Raw genomic sequence first — 23,294 nt, forward strand, 5'->3', positions numbered from 1 at the left:
CATACAAGAGTGTCGTGTATCTCAGATTTACAGCTCATTCCATTATCCACAACAATGATCACCCAATGGGAAAGAAAGACAGAAAAGAATTTCTGTAAATACAAAGAAGGCATATTTTAAGCATGTTTAACTTGCCTCTTAAAAAGTAATTACAATATTTATACTTTTTTTTCCCCACTAACTACCCTTCCTTTAGGCAGAGTCCTTTCTCTAAGCAAAAGCAGCAATTCAAACTACTCATTTTAGCATTTTCCTCTGCCAAGATGACATTAACCCATTTTAACTTTATGTCTGGTTACATTTTCTGACACTTTATATCCACAGATGACGGAAGCATCAGGAAAGATCTTGCAGTGACTGAAGTTGTGGGTAATCTCTCTCTTGCAATAATAAATCTGCTGCTTATTTATCTATGTTAGTAACTACCGCTACCCTAGACAGAACAGTTACACCCAGAGATACTCGCATGGAATAGCACAGCCATGGAAGACAGGGTTATTTCTTTTAGCCTGTTTGGAAAGTTTGCCAAGTGGTATTTTTGTTCTGTTTGGTCTAGGGTCTCCCTCCTCCCATCCCCCCTCTTCCCCTGTCCCCTTCCACAATTCTCAGAGTTAAGAAAAGCATCACCACAGTGTGTCACTTCCCATGGGAATGGTGCAATGACTCTGAGCACAAGCCTACGGGGCAGGAGACAGGACTTCCTTCTCTCTCATCTGGCTGAAATAGGGTTTGTTGTTCTGCCCTAGAACTGAAAAGATTTGCAGCAAATCTTTAAATCTACTCCCTGTAGAGGTTAAACCCTTTCTCTAATACACAATTGTCTACACAGAGCTCTAGGAGTGACTGCATACTTGAAGCAGATTCCCTAAAACGTAAGTGTGACCAGCTCATTTTTTCCTGCATTAAATCCCAAACCTCCTGGCCTCTAAATGTAAGCCAACCCTTGTGGGAGCAGCACAGGCTTGCTGTATTTAGCACGGTGTTTGTTCTGGGTCTCTCTCACCTTTGCAAAGTTAAGACATTCACTCTTCACTCAGAGGACACTACTACGGCGAGTGCACAAGGCTTTTCTGTTGGACCCCAAATTTCCTCATCCAGAAGGAATAAAAGTTTCCATTTGCCCTTCACATCATATGACAATGCGTCTCTGGCTGTTGTCCTTTTAGGGTGTCTCTCAAAGGGACCAAATCAAAGCACAAAGACCACAACGTGCCAACATGAAAGAGCCCATCAAGTGATGGAGGTGCCATCACTTGAATGGTTATTAAGCCAAGCTGTGCCCTGTGATTACCAGGCCGCTTTATTAAAGGGCACCTCAAGATCAAACTTCAAACCCAATTCCTTGTGTTTGAAAGGTCTGAAACACTTACAAGGAAGGAGAGTTTATTTCCCCTTCATGATAATAGTCACTGAATAACATCCCCTACATTCACTTCAGTCAGGAATGAACGCCAACCCTGACATCCTCTGTGTACCGAAAGCACACAGCCAGTCACCCAAAGCAAGGCAAAACATAGGATAATACACTGGAAAACCCCATGGGATTATGTGCCTCAGTATTTCCCAGCGTGGAGGAGAGGGTCTGTTGGAGAAGGGACTTTCACTCTCTTGACACAAACTCACCCCAAACTTATCAACACACCATTTTCTTGTAGGAACCTAAACCACCAAAAAAATCACTCCAAAGCAACATCAAACAGAGAAGCCAAGGCTCTTGCTGGCTGCAACTGGGCACTAGGGCAGTGCAACACTGAGTTGGCTACTTCCTAACACAGTTTTCGGGGAAACTATCTTCAGAAATCAAAGTACTACAGAAAAGATTGCAGTAGGCAGTCTGCGTGGACCATCACTGCTGCGTGTGCCTCACACAGCAAGACCCAGATGTGCAGTACAGGTTCTTCCAGGGCACAAAATTTCGATCCTTGCCCAGTCAGTCCTTTCTGAGACAGGACCTATCCTCATGTGGGTTTTCTCACCCTTCTGGGTAATAGTCCCTAATCCTCATTCTTTTGGGCTATCCTTAAACATCTTGTCCCAAGTTGATACCCATCTGATGCCTGCACTCAGAGGTGTTTCTTCCAAGGACCTGAATGTCTTCCACCGAGTACTGACTGCTGGTTATTATCAGTGAAGCAGGATATAGCCAGCACTGCCATTTCACTAGGACAGGCACCACTTCTTTTTGCAAATTTGTTCTGTGTATGTTGGGTATTCCTTTTGTTTCCAAATAAGCAGTGCTTCTACCTATAGGATCAAGACTAAAATGAAAATGCTTGCTGGTAACTCTGAGAAGCATAAATGCAGCAAGATGATGTGGTGAGCTGGCTCCTATTGCTTCTTTGTTAGAGGCACCTACACTTTTCCACAGAGTGACTGAAATCAGCTGCAGAGCCCTCTCCAATACTTCACTTGCAGTTAGTTGCCTGAAAGCCACACTAGGGTGTAGGGCATGGTTCTGTAACTCAGTTAATTGATGGTGATTAGAAAAGAACGATCCTTGTTTTAAGACCAAGTTCTTTATTAGATGAAAGATGACAATACTCCCTGAATTTCTGAAGTTTCCTTACATGGCAAAGATAACTGTATGTTAACATTCAGAACAGTTATTTATTCCAATTTGACATTTTGTTCCTGAGTTTTCTGAAGAGTAAAGTGAAAGAGAATTCTTTAACTATGAAACTCACTGGAAGAATTCAAGAGCTTTGAGAGTATGAATACAATCGGAGTTGCTCTGAAGTCTTCAGGAGCTTGAAGATCCAAGAATCTTTACAAAAGAACTGTGAAGCACCAGCACAATCTGATCTGTATTGAGAGTTTCTGCCACATGATCAACTGATTTTAACACCTGGTTAGAGGTGTAGCACTGACCCTTGCTGCTAGAACTCATATGCACATCACCTGTAATACTACAATGTCTGGACAGTTTTAAATCAGTTCAGCGGAACAGGTTTTAAACAAGTTATCATGCTGGGGAAGCTTCCCAGCCCAAAGCTGGCCTTAGATCTGGTGTCAGCTGTGAGGCAATGACTTGCACCCTGGGGGAGAACAAGGAGTTGTCCTGAGTCACTGCATTTGCAGAAAAGCAGCCTCTCCACAAGAGGTGGGAAGTACTAGCAAGATGAACAAGGGCTACAACAAGCATGAGTCAGAGACCTTGCTTTTGCCTTGATCTGTGATAATGGAGATGAAAACTTGTATTTATTTGTGTTCTCAACTCTACAGCAATTAGCCCAACACCTACTAACAAAACTACCCAAGAGCTGGACCTAAAAAAGAATTAAGCATTACTTGGGAGGAAAGATCTATGTATTCAGGAGAAAAGGGGGAAAAGCCCTCTAAATGTATTAACTCATGCTAATTGTCAGAAGGTTTAATGAGAAAAATGCATGTACACACATATAGATGTAATTAGTAAATGAGGGACAGTAGGATACACGGCACGTTTATAAATTGTGTATTTGCTCCTGACAAAGACACCAGTCCTCTGGGGTTAAAAGAGCCTAGGATGACAGCTTCGTTGTCTTTAAACCACAAACTCTTCAGTATCTTGACAGAAGATGAACAGACCTCTAGAAACTGATGTTCAGAGCCCCCCTGGGCACACGATCTGACTGCATGCAAGTTCAAACACCCACCTGAAGGCCCCAGAGCACCGCCAGCCCACATAACTGTGAGTGTCAGAAGAGAGCACCTTTCCCAAACATGCTGCTTCTTAACCTCTAACTATTTATTCCACACTAGGAGTCTGAAATCATCCCTCAACCCACTCCAAGTCAGACTCCGAAGCTGCTTTGACCCTTATGACCTATATTTAGTATATCTGAATAATAATATTATATGTACTCATTGAAGGTCGGACACTCTATATATGCAATATTGGGCTCACACCATGCTGTAGCTATTTTAACTATATTACATCTGTCTAGCTTTTATTGGGTTTTAATTAAGTGAAATTAAATGAGCATATATTTAGACTGAGATAGTATAAACTGACATTCATGCAGATATGCCAGGCTGGCTGTAAGATATGATCTTAATGGAGCAGAGACTTTGCAAACTATTAAACTCTCCCATATAATGAGGTATCTATTTAAATACTCTTTTCTTTGAAAAACAACTCTGCCCCACTATGGTGTACTGCTGGAGAGCTCAATTAGCACCTTGCAGAATGAATCAGACGCTGCCCAACCCATCACAGAGGGTGACTGCAGTCAGTAAGCAGGACTCAGACACTTCGAAGTACAGGCCCTACTTTACTTCAACTAGAAGTATAGGGAAAAGCCTCAAGTACAAGCAGGGGTTGGATCTCTGGCCCATGAGAAGTGGTAAACTTGCTCCCTGCTTATGCCAGGGTGGAGCAGAGCCTTGGTGAATCTTGGCATCATATCACCAGGTCCCTGAAGATAAAGCTTCACTCATATTTGGAAGTCTCTTGCATTGAACTGTGGAAACCTCCCTTACTACATTAGAGAGCTAATCAGTTTCTTTTGTGAGTCTGAGGAGGTGTGCACTGCTCATTGATTTCTAAAAGGTTCCCTTGACAGACACCTCCCTTGGTAATTACCATGTCTTCAGCAGGCAGCCAGCTCTGGAGTTTGAATCCCAGGTGAAATATTCAATTGAGATGTTGATCAAGAACAGCGAATAGGAAGCAAAACTTGGACACAGTGACAGGGTTTACTATTTGTTTTTAAACTTTCTATCTCACTAAACTTGTGAAGCAGCTGGTAGAGAGGCAGCCAAGTGCCTGTGAGAAGGAAGCTGGAGAACATACAGCAAGTGCATCAGGAGCTGCCTTGCTGCTCATTTATGGCAATTTCTGAGGCTGATTCAGTCAGCTATGAAGTGAAACACATCCATGTGCACTTTCCTACTGCTGCTTCCTAAAGCTTCTCAGAATAATTAACAAGTGTGATATTTTCTTTCAGCACAAACAGATCAAGATTAAACCATGTTGTGGGGGAGATAAGCTAAAGGTCACTGGGAAATTTCATAAGCTATAAATGCATTAGTATAATTAGCGCTCAGTGCTACATCAAGGTGGGATCAGGAGTGTCAGGCTGGGTTCTATTTTTGATGAGAGTGATGTCTCATTACCCACTCCCCCAAGCAGAAGCCTACTTCTTATCACCCAAGCATCACCAGATTTATGCAGAGGGCTCCTACTATGGGGAAATGTGTCAAGATGTTCACCTTGCTAGGAGGAAGATGGTGTTGTCCTGGCAGCAGCACTCATAACAAATGGCTTTTGAGTGCCCAGAGATACACTGTGGCCAGGCAAGGCAGTCTGCCTCTTATTTAAGTGTAAGACCCTTCTAGAGCGAAGTTGTTCCAGATCTGTTCCCTTCTGTACTTCACGTAGGGTACTGTGGGCTTTTCCCCCCAGACTAAAGCTGCTGTGCATTGTTAAATAGCCACTCAATTTACGCTGGGGATCTGCACTTCATCAGTGAATAAAGCAACGTTTTATTTTCTTTAATTCTCTAATGGGCCTTACAGTCTCAGGAGACTGAACAGTGCAGCAGAAAAACAAGAGCTGCTTGCTAAAAGGAGTGCATTCTTAGCCACCCACAAGAACTAACCGCCTGTATTTCAAAAAGCTAGTATTTGGCTTATCAAACAAAAAAAATCAAAAAGAAATGGTATATTGCAAAACTGTGTCCACTTTCCTTTGAAATCCATAGAACTGGTGCTTCTTAGATTTTTCTTTATTCTTGTAGTGCCACACAGCAAGAGTGATAAAGATCTCAATAGAAAGCAGAGCACTGTCTTGCAGAGTCTATGTAAGGAGTGAAGTAGTACGTGACCACTTACTGTAATATCTCAACCAGTATCTCATTGTCCTGATTTGCACTGTGCTCCTATCAAAAATATCTGAGACCTGTTGAGTTGGTAGTGAAATGTCTGAGCCTACCAAGGATTGGGGGCTATGTCAAGATGTCTACCGAAGAAGGAATCCACGTGATGTTCCAAAAGGCATGTCCACTCTAATGTCTCGATATCCTGCCAGAGAGGATCAGCTCCAAAAACTGTTTTTATATTGTAAAAGAAACAAGCTCAAATCAAATTGACATTTGGGTTTAGAATTGCATTTCAGAATTTCAAGGGAAAAAACAATAGCAGCAATTAAAGAGAAATGGGAGGAAGAGTGAGGAGATAGGGAAGGCTTACTTGCTTTGCTACCTTACCCGAGCGGAGCTGCTTGATTCGCCCATTGCTAGTTGCAGTGTCGACAGGCAGGAAATCCTTGAACCAGGAGATTTCAGGATCAGGGTTACCGCTGGCAGCACAGAGCATTGTGGCTGTGCGGGCCTTTTCCACCACCTTCAGCTGCGGGCCCATGTCAATGGTCGGGAAGCCAGCTGGGAGGTGGTCTTCTGCAAGAGGAAAAAACACACAAGGTTAGAGAGAAATGTTCGGGTGTAGCAATGGGATATGGTTGTAGTGATAGCAGTGCCATGGTAGAGCATCTGTGCCTCTGTTGGAAAACAGCAGCCTGACTTCCCTACTGAGAAGCTTTTCAAGCCCTTAAAGCACATTAGGCTCTATAATGAGCATTCATTACACCAATAGAAGCTTCCACTAAATTTAACTCCATTTAAATCAATTGCCTTGGGAAACGTCCATAATTTTCATTGATACGTAAGCTCCATCTATTGTTGTTAATAATTCAGTAAAAGCAGGTATTTGCCTTTTTGTGGGAGGACTGAGTTGAAGATAACAGACAAACACAAAGCCAAATAGCTTGAGGCATCTTGAAAAACAACAGCTAAACAATAAAACCCTTCAGAATGGTCCAGAGAGGCCCATTTTCTCTTTTTTTGACTAGGAACATTCTGTCACACTGGTAGGATAGCCTGTAAATCTCTTCTTCATGCCCCCAGATCTGATTCAGAAGGCTTTTAGAAATTAATGAAAGTAAAGCTAATGAGCCACACTCTGCTCATGAGCTGCCTCACCAGACTGTGTTGTGGCATGCTCCTGGTGCATCTTCTGGGCTGCAGAGAGCAACAGAGGTGTGCAAGAAATGGCCAGCGCACACTCTGTACATCTTACTGAAACACTATAAAACAAAGCACCCCCATAACTGCTGAAACCATTCATACAGCAGGTATGAAAATAGTTAATTGGGTTTGCTGCTGCAGAGCAGGCTCAGGTCGGCTGGGTGGAATACATTAGGCAGCCTTCACTGATAAAAGACAAGGCATGCTCCAACATCGTCATTCAATAGCAGCTGCAGAACAGGGCTCATTTACTCATTCTGTGGCAAGATGTACTGTACTCTGCTAAGCCTGAACTGCAATCAAAAGGACATACTTACGCAGAAAAAAAGAACTTGAAGAACATTAAGAAGCTTTTAAAACACCAGAAACTCAATTATTTCTAGTATGTTTCTTTTCTCCCCTGTTTTGAGGGAACTTAAGCAAACCTTCTTCTCTGGCAAATCCGATTCTACAAGGCTCTGAGCTCACTGCAGTGTTTAAACAAACAAGACCTCAGCATCTTCTCAAGTCCCAGAGGAGTCTGAACTTGCTGCAGTCTGATTTTTCCTGCTATCACCACACATCTGGAACTGTACCCCTCAATTCTGACAGGAAGGTACTGGTAATAGGCCACCTCAGGTGCTTCCTTCTACCTGTACTGCCACACCTGCAGCACAAACATGGCCTGTGGTGGCTAATCTTACATAGTCCCCTCCAAGATCTCTGGAGAATCCCCAAGACTCTTGACTTGCTCGCAAATCAAGACTCTGTAGCACAAGGCAACATCTCCTGTAAACAAAACAATGCCCTGGAATATTGTTTTTCTTTTTAGATGAGAGCAACTATGAAGCATCCAGGGTTTTCTAAGGGGAAAAAAATGGTTCCTGATGCTTATTAAAAGCACAAACCACACTTCTATCTCCCAGACTGGCCTCCCTAGAAACCTCTCTCATCATGAGCAAACATAAATGAAATTATTTTTTTTTAAATGAAAGGCACCATGAAAACTAGTTCTTTTTTAATTTACTCTCCATTGATTTTCAAAGACAAAAGGTACATAGAGCTTAACTGGAATGACACCAGAGCTAGCATTCAATAACAAGCAACAGAAGCACTCAATACTGAGCAACCACAATGCGTACTCCTACATGGCTGAAAAGAAACAAAAGAAGGGTACACACGAAGTACAGCATGCTATAGACTGAAAAGCAAAGGAAGATACATAGACAAAGCAGTGAACAATGACGTTCCCTTGGATTGAGGCCAAGTTTGCCTAAAGTGCATCACCTTGCTATCTACGGTACTGAAAGCAGATGTTTACTCTGGGGAGGCTGAAAACCTGAAGTGATCTAATCTAATCACCATGATTACCAGTACAATCTTTTCTGGTTTGTTCAAGATTTTACAAAGAGTACACTGAGCCGAGTATGCCCGGTTAACTTCATCCAAAGTCTGCGTGGAGGCTTAGCACACAGCTAAAAGCAAACCTGAAAACAGCATTTGGGCAAGAAATCTCTTCCCATCTGCAATGATCCTTTGCCCACAAACCCCAAGAAAGATCAGAAAATCTTTCACAGGGGCTGGGTCCACAGGTACATGACCAGCCTGCTGCACTGGAGGTGACTGATCAAAATTAGCAGTTTGCAATGAGCCACAGACCAGCAGAAATTACATGATCTAACTTTAACTTCACTGGGTACAACAGAGAGATGCTGATTACAAAGACCCAGCAGCAAAGCTACTTCTGTCATACCAGAAATCTTAGATCAAGTCTCTTCTGGACTCCAAAGAGATGTACAGCGCTGCTCCCATACCGTGCATCCCCTGCAAGCCCAGAGGGGAATGCCGGGCACTCAACATGTGGACAGAGGGCAGAGGCAACCACTACCTGATGGCCCTCAGCCCCCAGCCCCCATGCCGAGCTGGACACAGACAGGCACAGGCAGGCATGCAAGGCTCACGTGGCACACACTTTTTCCTCTTAACTGCACACAAGCCCCAAAACTACTGTGGCAAATGACAGTAGTAGAGAAGTGGTGCACTTGGTGTAGTCAGAGCCACAGCAGGATCCCCAGGCTTGCACTGGTACAGCCCAGCTCCCATGCAAGCCTGGAGACAGAAACCTGCCTGTCATCTGCTATGGCCACACCACCACCAAAACTCAAGCAAGCAGCGCTGGCATGTCTGGGTCTACAAAAATGCACAGGCAGCAGGGACTTGTTTGATCACTTGTCAATCAAACGTAGAGGCAGCGGTGGTGTTTAAGAGCAGCAGCATGATTCCAGGAGGCTGCAGTCTCAGGCCGCATCACTGTGTGAGGAGATGCCAGGAGCAATCTAACAGCTGGTCTCTAATGGCACCACAGACACCCGGAGGCCAGGGCTCACCTGCTGTTAGTTCTAGGGTAGCTCCAGGGGACCTGCACTGGGCCTAGGTCACAGTGTCTGGGGCTCAAGCTCAAGGGGAGGATGAGGACCTTCTCCAGAGATGGTCCGAGGGCCTCAGGTGCCTGTACCATCACAAAATGGGGGACCTCTACTATGCTAGGTCTCCTCTGTACTGTGTGCCTCTGGCAGCCCTCTGAACCCTCCTGGAGAAGAGTGGCTGAGGAGTAAACCTGAGCTGGTCACACCGCAGAGCACAGCCCAGCACAAGCCCATGCCTGCCCTGTCAGCAACACTCTTGTAGAGATAACGGGGCTTTGTTCCAGCCCGGCTTGGCGTTGCTGACTTCACTGGGATGGCGAGGGATGTCTCTGTGTTCAAACACTACAGGCAACGATAGGAGTTCAGAGCTGTTCTTGCCTTGCCTTCCCCTCCGGCAGAAGTCTAATCTAGGTCTAATTATGAGGCTCAGTCATGCCTCAGCTCCTTTCAGCCCTTGCTAGCTGTACTAACTTGTCTGCATACAGAGCTCGGCAGTAATAGCTATCCTCCTATTCATGCCAATATGTGGCTACCCTTATTTTAGACAATGAGTTTGTCAGCACTTGGTTTTATTCAAGGACAGCTAGAGTGCTTTTAATGCACATTAAAACAAGCTCTGAATCTGCTTTCAAGCACAGACTATCTAAACCAGTTTCTCTTTCTGGGTTTCAGATGCTTTCAGAAGGGGTATGCTTCAGGTAGGCATTAGGTTAGAACAAGTAAAATCGAGGCACAACCAGGATTTTTTGGGAGCATTGCAAGCTCTCATTTCCTCCATGGACTACAGTAGCAGAAGCAGGAATGACAGAAAGCAGGAAGAGAAGAGAGAAGCAGGAGGAAAGGAGTGGGAAACAGCAAGAGAGAAAAAAAGGAGTATGTTTTGCAGTTACAAACTGAAACTTGGAAAATCCATGACCAGGCTGAGGTCTTGCTAGCAGCAGTCACCAAGAAGCCAGGAATGTCCCTCTGCCATCTAGCATGACAGCATGTGCAGAGGATCTCTCACGCTTACTTGACAACTCCCTTTGCTAATCTCCTTTCTGAGGTGACAGAAATCTAACCCCTGTTCTCTTACATTTCTTTTGTGCCACACATTTCCCATCTTTAAGAGAAAAGCTAAGGTAAGAAACCTTTCCCACTGCCCCAAACTGGAGCTGAGACCTCCTTTAGAGCAGCTGCAATTATGTGGCTCATTCACCAGCTCCCCAGAAAACTACCTTTCTTGAGGATGCTGCTGTGAGACATGTACCCCTTGGGGTGTCCTTATTTTCTGCATCACTCCAAATATCAAGTGATGATAAGGGACACAGAGGCAATTCCATTTTATATCTTACGAGAAGCACGGATCAGCCCCGGCATGGAACAGTATGTGGGTAACAGCTGCTCACAGAAAAGGCCTGCAGAGGAGTCTCTGGTGAGCACAGCTGTTGATGGCTGAATCCTGCACGATTACCCCCAGGATTTTGCTCAAAACTTGTAATCTCTCACAGAACAGACAAGTTGGAGGGGCTGGGTATCACGTTCCTACTAGTGCAAATGCCATATAACACTCACTGGTCTTGCAGCCATATGGTTGTGCTTTGGGGGTCATATCATGACTTGGCACCCATAAAACCTTCCCCCTACCACTGTGAATTTCCTATGTCAACGCAGGAAACAGTATTTTAGAAATGATAGTGCAAACTGTAAACACGTTTATGGGAGTTATTTGTCATACTCCTCCTCCTATAAAAGCCAGGGCTGCTTAGTATTATGAGTCCAATTGTTCAGATTGCTGAGGGAGAGGAAAAAAAATACCAAATATGACTTGGAAATAGCAAAAAGTAGCTTCTCTATATACTACAGCTACAGTTGTGAGCTTAAATCTCTTACAATAACCTATCAAAACCACTGCCCCACTAGAAGGCGTGTCCTCAACTCATTTCAAGTGAGATATTGGGCCTTATCCCCACACAGGGCTGGAAACAGCTTATCTGGGCCACTGGCTCCTGCCAGCCTGCATCAGCTGAGGAATTTCCAGCCCAGCATCAATTTTAGGGGCTTGGTAGGGATGAGTAAAACACAAAGCTGCTTTGTTTTCAATTCTGCCAGCTATCTGAAGCCACTCAGGAGCATGTGGTGCTAGGGACAAAGCCAGAAAATGGGTTGAGGGCAGAGATCTCTCTGATAAACGCACTTGACTGCGGTCAGCATTGCACAGGAGCAGGATGCACGCATCACAAGCTATTTCGCATGTTCCCTACCCATTCGGTGAGGCAGACTGGGATCTCACCCAGCTCCAGTCACCAGGGCTGAACCACTCCTGGTAAGAGGCAGCAGCCTGATGCCATACGATGTAGGATGTTGCGGGGGTAACCCTTGCATACTGACAGACTCATATTTGATGGATCAACGGAATTACTTTACAAATTCTGCAAGCTTCCAAATCTCCCTTTGAGACACTGAAACGCATTAGCAAGTACAAAATTACCACTGCAAGGATGATAGCCTGGGTAGTTGGCAATATTAACTAATGAAAGATGCAAACCAGTAAGATCGTAAGCACATCACAATCCAGGACATCTGTTTGCTGAATAAACAGCCCTAATTCCTTCAGTACAGGTTACACAGGCGGCTATTCAATTACTGCAAGACAATCAAAAGCAGTCGAGCAATCCAGCGGCCTAGAAGAATGGCATCATTTTACATGATAAGAAAACCCTGACACCGCTCTGTTCAGGTTCAACTGAAGCTGCACAAAGAGCATTTTATCAGCCATTTTGAGGCGACGCTCTCTTCCTGCATCCCTCTTCTTACAAAAGCCCCCTAAGAGGTGAACCAAAAATACTATCTAAATTTGTGGTCTCCAAAGGCTGCCTGGTGTTGGGCTACCACCCATGTGGGGAGCAGTGGGAGGAGCGCATTTGTGCGTGCTCACTGCTGGAGCCAAGTCTCATGCAGGCTAATGAATGCCCCGTCAACACTGGCACCGCCTTGTAGTTGCCTAAGGAAAAGGTGGGGCAGTGAAACCAACCTGTTTCAAAGGCAGCAAAGTCTTAATTATTGGGTTAGTTAAGTATAAAACTGTTTCAGGCAGGCAGAAAATACAAACAGTCATCTATTGATGACAAGGCTTTTAATGACAAATCTGCCAGTTTTGTATGACATCACGCCAACGTGACATGCTGAAGCTGCCTGCTGAAAATGGGGGAGAAGGGCGCAGATGAATGGGTGGGTGTGGAAACAAGCTCCAGAAGGACTTCTCTGTGTCATGGTGTAACCACATGAATTACTGCACAAGAGCTTACAGTAAACAAAGTATTTGCTATCTCTTAGGAAGATCACAGCAGCAGCAAAACAGTTCACAAAAGAAAGAATCTGAGTCAGTTCAAAACAAAGAAAGTACTGTAAGGAAAATTCAAGAAAATACGAGACTAGACACGGCAGAAGAGGATAAACCGTCAGGCAGATTCCTGCCCCAGGGGCTCATGGTGTGGGAGCTCACAGGACCTGCTTACTGTAGAGGTTATGAGTCCATAAAACACCCGATGGAGACAGGGCTACCCTTCAAGTGCCAGAAGGGCGCAGCTAACGTTGTCCTTCTATGGCTGACAGCAATTATCTCCATTTGCAAGCTACTGATACCTTCCCAGTAGCGTGGCTGGCCATTCCCAAGCACCTGTTTATCTCAGAGGGGAGCAGGATAGCTTTGCAGAGAGGCAGGTGTTCCCAGGGGCAAGACACAGCAGCACCTCCCAGCTGGCTCTGACATGGATTCAGCCTGTGCTCCTGCCAATTCCCAGTGCTGCTTCTCACCATGCTCCCACAAGTGCAATGGTAAGGTAATGCACGGTCGCTGGGTCACTGCAGCAGCGTGTCACCTCCCCAAGGCTGAGCACCCTGCATTTGCTGTACACTGGCATCCAGTGCTCCCTCCCACCCTGGGTGCAACCTTAGTTCTCCAGGCCTGATACGGCACCACATCCCAATGGGATTACACAAATTGTTTCTCCTAGCCCTTAAGAGATGCTGTTACCATCCAAACAACCTTCCTTCAGGCCTCATAATGCCTCTTGACCAGCCCCAAGGAACTGGCCAGGGCAAAAGGTGGTGCCACAGATGCAGAGCCAGCCTTCCATCAGGAAATACATCCTCCTTCCCTTTGATGAGCACAGCAGCATGCCACTACCAAAGTCCTCCATGATACACCAGACACAGTCACAGAGGTAAGCCATAGCTACTGCTAAGCTTCTCACGGGGTAGCTAATCCAGGCTGGATTCAGGCTGGGGCACAGACAAGAGCCACAGCTCTAGACACACTGATGGAGGCAACAGCTGTCACTCTCCAGCATGGCAGTCCTCTAAGCATCGCCCAAGGGAAGGCATGAAAAAGGTCCCTCTGGGGAGAAAGTGCACTTCTACTACCATGGCCTTGCACTCCTCTGATCCAGGGTCTTCATAAACACTGCAAGATCTGCTGAGATGACTGAGTCTAGCTACAGCTTCAGTGGTGATCAGGCAGTTCCTCTCTCCTTCACAGATCGCAGCTTGTGACCTGTGCTTGATGGAAAGTGACACCAAGATGATTAACAGCTGCTGAAGCTGACTCAGAGCAGACCAGAATTAAGTATTCAGTCACAGACCTGGGCAAATTAAAGGTTTGCACGTACAACCTGCTGTTTCAGTTCTCAGTTTAGGGATGTTCCTAAGTAATAACAACTTGCTCAGTATGTGTTAGCTGCCAAGCCTGCTGTTAGCTAGGAGACCTCAACACATCCTGGAAGATGGGAAGAAAGCTGAAGATGGAAGAAAACAATTATTTACACCTTTATCAGATTAGATTGCAACAGTCTGAGACTGCATTTACCAAATCCCTACCATCACATCATACTTCAGCCACCCTGGCTACCTCTTCTTCCTCTCCGTTTTGTCTTCCTCACAACGACAGTCACATTTGCAGTCTTGGTCCTAAACTCAAGTCTTCCCAAGACTGAGGCCCAATATATGTAACAAAGGTTAAAAACCCGAGAAAGAAAATTATAGCGGAAGTTCATCTGCTCAGGCTAAACAAGCTCTGTGCCACAGGGCAGAGCCTCTCCAAGCTGATGGCACAGCCTCAGAGTGGTGGGAAGTGTGATGCAAAGCCTCCTAAGAGGTGAGGACCACCCTACACCTCCTGCTCCAAATCCAAGCCCACTGTTCTGTCATGAATGTAGAGCAATGTCCACAGACAACTCAAAGCCAAAGACACATCAAAACAAGCATTTTGTTGAAAGACCAGAGAAACTAGTTGCTCATGTTAATGAAGTACTAAAAAGGGCTTAGATTGTACAGCACTGAAAGTAATTTCAGGGTTCAGAGTATAGCACAGCAGAAACTACAGCAAAAAATGTCGAGAATGTGGGTGAGGAAGAGCTTACACACAAGTAAACTAGATCATGTCTACAAGATTCTCTGCCTGAGCAAGCATCCCTTTTTTAACTCATTCAGTGAGGAAAAAAAAATATGTTTTTTTAAATTTTCTTCCCCAAAATTACAGCATAATTTCAAGTAGGTAAAAATAGAGTTTTGTGGGTCATATCCACCAGCCGATAAATAAGCCTAGGCTCTTTCAACAACTATTACTTACAAAAAACCCTCATCAGCTGGAAGTACGCATTGAAAAAACTCACAAAAGTTCTTTAAACACAATGAATACAGAAAGGTTTTGCAGCCAGCTATTAAGACTCTGTAGTAAAGGAACAGTAGAAGACCACCGTGCTGTGCTTTCAGGGAACACTGTGCCATTTTTTGGTATGAACTGTTGAATGTAACTGCCTGTAGAACTGTTTTCAAACCATTGTTTCTTTTTAATATTTCATACTGAGAAATACAACATAACTATTGCCACTGCATGTTTCCTCATGACAGAATATATAAACACACTCCCACTAAAACATACCTAAAACTTCAATCTTTTCAGAGAAAAGCACGGGAACAGCTCTTACTTGTATTCTAAGTCATTTATTAATGTCCTGCATTTTCTACATTACTTCACCTGCACTGATGTGATATGCAATTAGCATAGAGATTTTCATTTTTAAGATGTGCAATCAATAATGTATTTCCATATGCCATTAAATCCAACGTGTGGTTAAATTAATGGAGCATTTGACTTTTGATCCACATATGTTTGGTTGCAGCTCAGTGCAGGAAAAAATGCATGAGAACTGAGTTAATCTGACAGCAGAGCTCTCCCACGCTTTCTAACATCGAGTTTCAGATTAAAGTGAAGCATTCCTACTGCCGCTCAGCTGGAATACTAAATCTGTTCATTTCCACTTCACAGGCCAGAATGCAAGATTTTTGGTCACTTAACTCCTACTGAAAGGGCTAGATTGTGATAAAATCTGATTTCTATTTAGCTCCTGCAGCCTGTCTGCATCATTGCCAATCCAGCAGCTTCTCCTCCCACCATAGGGGGAACATCACAGCCTGTCAAAGCAACAGTGGCCAGCAACTCTCAAGCAAAAACTTTAAGATTATGGATGAGAAAAGGTTGTATGTTTTGAAAAAATACCCTGCTGAAAAAGTCTTCTCTTCTAGCAATTCTTCAAACATGGAAAAGAAAAACGCACTGCCTTTCATTGCATCTAAGTTATTGAAAAAGGAAGGTACTCAGACAACATGGAAGAGCATGAAAAAGGCTGTTAACTTTTTAAGGATAATTACTGTGATATTACACAAAAGAGAGAAAGAACTCCCTCTTGTTTTTCACCATCCCCAAAATCCCCAACCAAAACCTCTTGAGGTCCCAGCAGACTGGAGGCTGGTCAATGTGATGCCCATCTACAAGAAGGACCAGAAGGAGGATCCGGGGAACTACAGGACTGTCAGTCTGACCTTGCTGCCAAGGCAGATTACAGAGGAGACCATCTTGAGTGCCATCACGTAGCATGTACAGGACAACCAGGTGATCAGGCCCCCATCAGCATGGGCTTATGAAAGGCCCAGGTCCTGCTTGACTAACCTGATCTCCTTCTATGACAAGGTGACCTGCTGAGTGGATGAGAGAGAGGCTGTGGATGTTTTCTACCTAGACTTCAGTAAAGCCTTTGACACCGTTTCCTACAGCATTCTCCTGGAGAAACTGGCTGCTCGTGGCTCGGATGGGTGTACTCTTTGATGGATAAAAAACCGGCTGCACAGCCCAGCCCAAAGGTGGTGGTGAATGGAGTCACATCCAGCTGGTGGCTGGTCCCGAAGTGGTGTCCCCCAGGGCTCAGTATTTGGGCCAGTCCTGTTTAATATCTTTAGCAGTGATCAGGGGATCAACTGCACCCTCAGTAAGTTTGCAGATGACCCCAGGCTGGGCAGGACTGTTGATCTGCTTGAGGGCAGGAAGGCTCTGCAGAGGGATCTGGACAGGCCGGACCGATGGGCCGAGGCCAACTGTATGAGGTTCCACAAGGAGAAGTGCCAGGTCCTGCACCGGGGTCACACCAGCCCCACCAGCGCTACAGGCCTGGGGAAGAGCAGCTGGAAACTGCCCAGTGGGAAAGGACCTGGAGGTGGTGGTCAGCAGCCGGCTAAACATGAACCAGCAGTGTGCCCAGGTGGCCGAGAAGGCCAACAGCATCCTGGCTTGTATCTAAAACAATGTGGCCATTAGGACCAGGGCAGTGATTGTCCCCCTGTACTCGGCACTGGTGAGACTGCACCCCAGCATTGTGTTCAGTTTTGGGCCCCTCACTGCAAGACAGACATTGAGGTGCTGGAGCGTGTCCAGAGATGGGCAATGGAGCGGGTGGAGGGTCTGGAGCACAAGTCTTGTGAGGAGCAGCTCATGGAACTGGGCTTGTTTATCCTGGAGAGGAGAAGGCTGTAGCCAGGTGGGTGTTGGTCTCTTCTCCCAGACAACCAGCATTAGCAGAAGAGGAAAAGGCCTCAAGTTGCACCAGGGGAGGTTAGATTGGATGTTAGGAAAAATTTCTTCACTGAAAGGGTGGTCAAGCATTGGAAGAGGCTGCCCAGGGAAGTGCATGAGTCACCGTCCCTGGAGGTGTTTAAAAGACGTGTAGATGTGGCGCTTAGGGACATGGTTTAGTGGTGGACTTGGCAGTGCCAGGTTAATGGTTGGGACTCTATGATCTTAAAGGTTTTTTCCAACCAAAGTGATTCTATGATTAGCTTGGAAATTCAAACTTAAGGTTGTACTGGTGACAAACTAGAGAGTCATTAGAAAAAACTCAAAAATATTCTACTTCTGGTATTCACAACAGCCAGTGCTTCAAAAGGAAAACAAAGATTCCCTCTTCCCCCAAAGAATACCCTCCTGAAACACCTTGCAGCTCTCTGATCTCAAAGACTGAAGTGAAACTTGAAGGCAACCTCCAAAACTGCCAAGCTATGGGATGGAGTGGCTCTGTAGTGCCGTGAGAGTCTGAATCCCAAAGCTAGCAATCAAAGTGTGTGGGTGTGGGAAAGGAGGACAAACATGATTCTTACAAAAACAAGGCTCCTCTGCAGCAAACAAGCTGAAAAGCACTAGCCCTGGTGCTCAACAGCCTGCTCTTCTCTCCACCTCTTCATATTGCCTCTTCCCTCACCCTATGCCTTTTCTCCACCACCATCCTTTCCTGCCGCTGTCAATAAATACTTAACGCATGTGGTTCCATCTGCCATTTCCTTAACTGTAGTGACCTTTGTTTTGAGCAAATGCTCAGAAATCATATAAAAATATATTTAAGAACTTAGCAAAACTAGTACGTAGAACAAGTTCCCGTAAAGGCCAGTACAATAAAACAGTTAAATTTATAGTCCAAGGCATTATTTCTTTATAGCATTCAAAAAGAAAATAACCTTTAAGAATATATTCACATATTGACACCAGGTACCTCTGTGACTCTGAAAGTTCCTCACATACCTTTTCTCAGAGAAATTCTATTTTGAATGAAACAATAAATGTGAAGTTTCAATGCACTTGTTCTATTGCAGCCAGCTCAGGCATAGAGGGTCTGCAGGCATGGAAATCACTTGAGAATTCTAAGAAGGGCTTTAATTTAACCTGAACTCCAGACAGATCAGTGATACAGCAAATCACTGCTTTCCATTCAGAATTTTAAAAATATTCTTATCACAGATAACATCTTTAGATACTGGGTAACTAACTTTATTTACTTGGAGGAGACGTGACTTTATAAAAAGGGGAAAAACACAGCAAGAGTTGACCAGTCAGGGACAGAAATATTCTTTTATCACGAGTTTTATGTCTTATATTAAGCCATCACTTTCTAGAAGATCCATTAATTGCACTGGCTCCAACATCACTTTAGATGGAGACCCTGGTTACCTTAATAGTCTTTCAGAGACTATATGAAGTAGAAAGGCCCCCAGCAAAAGCCCGTAGCAAGCCAATGGCTATATGCAAACACAAATAAGACATTGTTGCCAGACAAGCGCTGGTTTTTAATGCTGGGATGATGTAATCAATCAGAGTTTAACAGAGGACATACTCTTCTTTTTACAGATAGCAAGTGTTGCAGAGGCTCAATATCCTATTTACTGCTTTACCACAACACCCGTCTTTTCAGAAAGTTGTGCAATAAAAGGAGTGGCTGACAATTTCAGCCAAGGCTTTAAACAAATCCCCAGTGCAGGCCCTCATGAATTAAAGAGCATGCAACAGATAAATGGAAAGCTGGCAGTGAAACCACATCAAGGCCAAGTGGATAAAAAAAATGGCACCTCTTGGCTCTTGTGGTACTCATCTTAATATAAACCAAATGCAGAAGATCGGCTGAAATTCCTTTGTCGTTCAAGGAAAATGCATTCCCTAACATTATACATATTTGCTCTTAGTCAAAGGTTCATTTTATCAAATGACCACTACAGAAATTGTGGGTTTCTCCATCCCTCTAACCTGGCACGTGAGGAGGGCTGTAGAGCTCAAGTGTCATGGGACTCCTCCTTCCCAGATGGAAGGTTGTGTTCTCCTTCAAATGGCCCCTACCCTTCCACCCCAAAAATTAGATCTAACAGATACAGACCAAGACAGCTAAACAGATACCTGGGTTTGGCAAGATTCAGCTTCACTATGCTGGAAAATTAATTTAAGGAAAGCTTTAAAAGGATTCTTCCCCTCTTGAAAATGAAGAATAGTTGGCCTTGAAGTTTTAAAGACAATCTGCTGTTTTTTCACTGCAATGTAATTCCAGTTTTTTTAGAAAGATCCCTGCACCAGCTCCATGCACTAGTGGTTGGGAGGAATAGTCCCCACAGTAGTTGTTGAGGTTTCCTTATTTCTTTTTTGAACAGGAAATGACAGAAAAGGGGGGGGAAAGATACCCACCGTGGACTTCCCAGGACCTTCTCATGCAATAAAATCAAAGTTCAGGAAAAACAGAATTGAGACTAGCTATGATGTCATAGCTCTCAACAGGGGTGTCATGCTCTTGTCCTGTACAAGTTTTGTTTCATTCTTGACGGACTGGCACGCAGCATTCAACAGACAGTGACTAAAGCACCATGAAATTGTAGGTCTCAGAAAACGATTATGAGGGAATTAAGTGCATGAATTGGCTTCTCTCCCTTGCTTTGAACCATCTTTCCTCCTCATCCTTCCTCACATATACATACACAAGGCTACAAGTGTTCCTGCCAATGCTGTTTTGGTGTTTTGATGTAAGATACACACAGCCTGGCTTTGCAAGAGGTTGTTCCTACAGGACTCTCAAGGCTCACCTTTCCTTAAACCCCCCAGATGTTTACGCTGAGAGCTTTACAACAATAAGGGTGATGGGACTGTGTCTTCCATTTCCTGGGGTGTATGAAGGAGCCAGCCCTGCTGCAGGATGTGGCACCTCCACCCTGCTCTGGAGGTATGTGCAGGGGTGGCTGGCTGGCCGTGGCTGAGCAGTCCTGCATACTTTCCCATGTTGTCAGCATGGAGGTGTTGCACTTCGAGCCACACGGTCATAGTAAGTGCTTTCACTGCTGCTGCCTCTTTCTTTAACCCAGTTCAGGTTAAACCAGATTTTCTGGTATAGATAACAATTGCACTATTTACATTTCATACACCTAAAGGGAAGACACCCTGGCTTTGCTGGAGCAGATGTCTTAGAAGGAAGCTCAAAGACTAAAAAGCACATGAAAGCCACAGCAGCCTCCCTGACCTGCTCCAGCATGGCCCAGGTGATTCTGTCCACACAGAGTGCCCCAGCAGCTGCCGCGCACCAAGCTGCTCACTGCAAGGTGTCAGAAACAATAAAGCAAAACCACGGTCTGACTGACTGCCAGGCAAACACTGGCTGGCAGTGACCACACACAGAGAGGTCAGCCTAGTGCTGTCCTTCATTAGCATGTCAACGATTGCTGTGCTAAAGTGCTCACGGATTAGACTCCCAAAGCTGGAAATGCAAGCATGCTTGGGTATAACTAATTGGAAATAGGCCCTGAATTCCTAATAACCAAAGTTATGGTCCCTGGGATTTATGCCAAATTAAAGACAATTAATTCTTCTCTCTTGATTATTACACACCTTAATAGCTCTGTCCTTGAGTTGGTTCCATCCTTGATGTGCAGAGCCCTTTAGCTCAGTCTCTAAAATTTGATGTGCGTGAATAAAGGTTAATAAGAAAGTTCTGAATCAAATCCAAGTTACCGTATCAAAATCTCTCATGTTTTACAACAGTGAAAAAAACAATTGGATTCAAAGCCTACTTCAGATCCTAGATTATAAAGGTATTTGCTGCACAGCCTCTGCACTCTAGTCTTTAGAGGCCTTAAACAATTCCATGTTTCCCTTTAAGATGTTCTTTTAAAATATCACATGGCAGTATATACAGATAATCAGGATTGTTTTCATTAAATGATTTCAGTGAAGTTCACTGGCTTTATTTGATATACAAAAGACTATTTAACCTTCTCCCAAGATACTCTACTGATGTAATTACAAGCAAGAGATGAGGCACAGCTCTCCCAGCTGCAACTGCTAACGGGAAATAAAACTTTCTGCTAAGCAGAGGCCACTGTAAGTCTTTCCTGGAGGATGTAAGAGGCAGGTATCTCCTTGCAGATAATAATACTGCAAATCTTAATTTCCCCAGCTCACCACACAGTGCATAGGCCACTGGTGTCAGGAGCATTCAGCTAAAGAAAAAGTTAAGAGGGAGTATGTGTTCAAGGTAAAATAACTGTTGGGAGTCCTATCTTAGGCATCTCTCACATGCAGAGTAAACAAGACCATGTGTCCCTTTTCTGAGCGTTAACAGCAAACCCTGCAGCAGAGCATATTCTGCTGAGGCCCTGAAGACGTAGCTGTGATTTTCAGAGCTGATGGGGGCTCCAACCACAAGCTCACCTGGGACACAAGAGTACACACCTGCCAAGAACAGAAGTGGAATTGGCTGATTCTCAGCTGCTTGCTTTACTGAGTTGACAACCAACACAAAATGCAAGGAAGAGACACCCTGCACAATGAGTCTCTGATGTTGGCAATGATCACAGGGGCCTCAGACTCCTTGGGAAAACATCTTTCCTGCCAGATGGGTTTTTAGAACCATGACCTGCCTGAGGGAAGATGAAGTAGGCCCTCATCCTATCTGTGAAAACCAACACTGTCCCAGTCTTCTCCAGACAGCGCTCAGTCTCCTTGTGACCAGCCCCGTGCCTCAGCAGCTGAACAAAATCTTAAGGGTTTCTCTAGGAGACAGAAACTGCAGGGAAACCACAGCCCCATGCAATCTGAGCTGTGTGGCTTGCACGTCGCAGACAAGGCTCTCCGGCAGACAGTCAGCTGTTGGGATTTTCACCGCATCTCCCCCACAGCAGACCTGAGACAGATCTCTGCAGAGCCCATACAGAGGAAACCATTCCCCGTGACAAAGTAGGAGGGGAATGTCCCAAACAAAACCATGAATGTTGCCACGTCAGAATTGAAAATCCAAGTTCCATACTGCCTGTTGAATCCTTGATCTAAGGCTAATATGAATCTCCAAAGCATTTCACTCCCTAGGTTTCCTCTCCTTCTCTCTTTCTGCTGAACTCTGCTCAGCAACATACCTAATTCCATGCCTAGAGAAAGAAAGGTGCATCCTAAAAGAACGGAGACACTGGAAAGATCTGGGGAGAAGAAATCTCTAAGGCAGTGTGAGTCTGGATGAGCAAGAAAGCTCCTCTCAACTTGTGGCTCATCAACAACCCTGGGCTGCTACAGAACAGCAAATAAACGTAAGTTTGCTTTCCCATACATGCAAGCAGAAAGCAAAACAGTGAAATAAATGAAGCAAGTGAAACCACGGTTTTTATTTGGTACCATGAGACAACATTACACCAGATAGCCTACATTTTTTTTTTCAGAGAGATCAGCAAGCCCTTGTATTAGAACACCTGAGAAACGCTGGTTTGGGAGATGGGGCCCTACCAGCATTGAAGCTGGGCTGCCACACGCACAGCTTTGGACCAAGACCTTGACATGCTGAGAACAAAGGCAAAAGGTTGATTCTCCCCAGCAAACCACCTGCAAACAGCGTAACAGCATCATTGTACATTTACACTGAGACCAGAAATTGAATTAGCAGGTAGATTTTGATCATGAAGTGACCTTTGAAAATGATTGAGAGAAGAAAACATTACCCACTGTTATTTGCTCTGATAACAGATCCCTCCTGAAGGCAGCTTTGTATGCAAAACATTATTGCTAATTTTATTTCACATTTTCAAACTGCTTTTAAGAATTTAAGATGACTCTTATTTTCTCATTTTTTCACAGACAAGCTTTGCCGTCTTCTTTTTTCATATAAGCACAAATTGGGAAAAGTACTGTAGCTGAACTTAAAAGAACTGGACAATTCTATGATGTTTAATAACATTTGTAGCTATAAAGGCTGAAAACACTAGGGGTAATGAAATCTCATGCTCTGGTGCT

General features: G+C 44.6%; 1 protein-coding gene across 7 annotated transcripts in view; it reads right to left on the reverse strand.

The window, feature by feature from the left end:
* Nucleotides 1-23,294, reverse strand: part of PTPRF (protein tyrosine phosphatase receptor type F) — a 392,669-nt gene that overhangs the window by 103,251 nt on the left and 266,124 nt on the right. For all 7 annotated transcript variants that reach the window (XM_056355793.1, XM_056355795.1, XM_056355799.1 and 4 more), the window contains one exon: nucleotides 6,189-6,377. In XM_056355793.1, the coding sequence (XP_056211768.1) occupies nucleotides 6,189-6,377 (189 nt within the window). The remainder of the gene's footprint in view (nucleotides 1-6,188; nucleotides 6,378-23,294) is intronic.

Source organism: Falco biarmicus, chromosome 11 (assembly GCF_023638135.1).
Source record: "Falco biarmicus isolate bFalBia1 chromosome 11, bFalBia1.pri, whole genome shotgun sequence".
NCBI classification, from domain to species: Eukaryota; Metazoa; Chordata; class Aves; order Falconiformes; family Falconidae; genus Falco; species Falco biarmicus.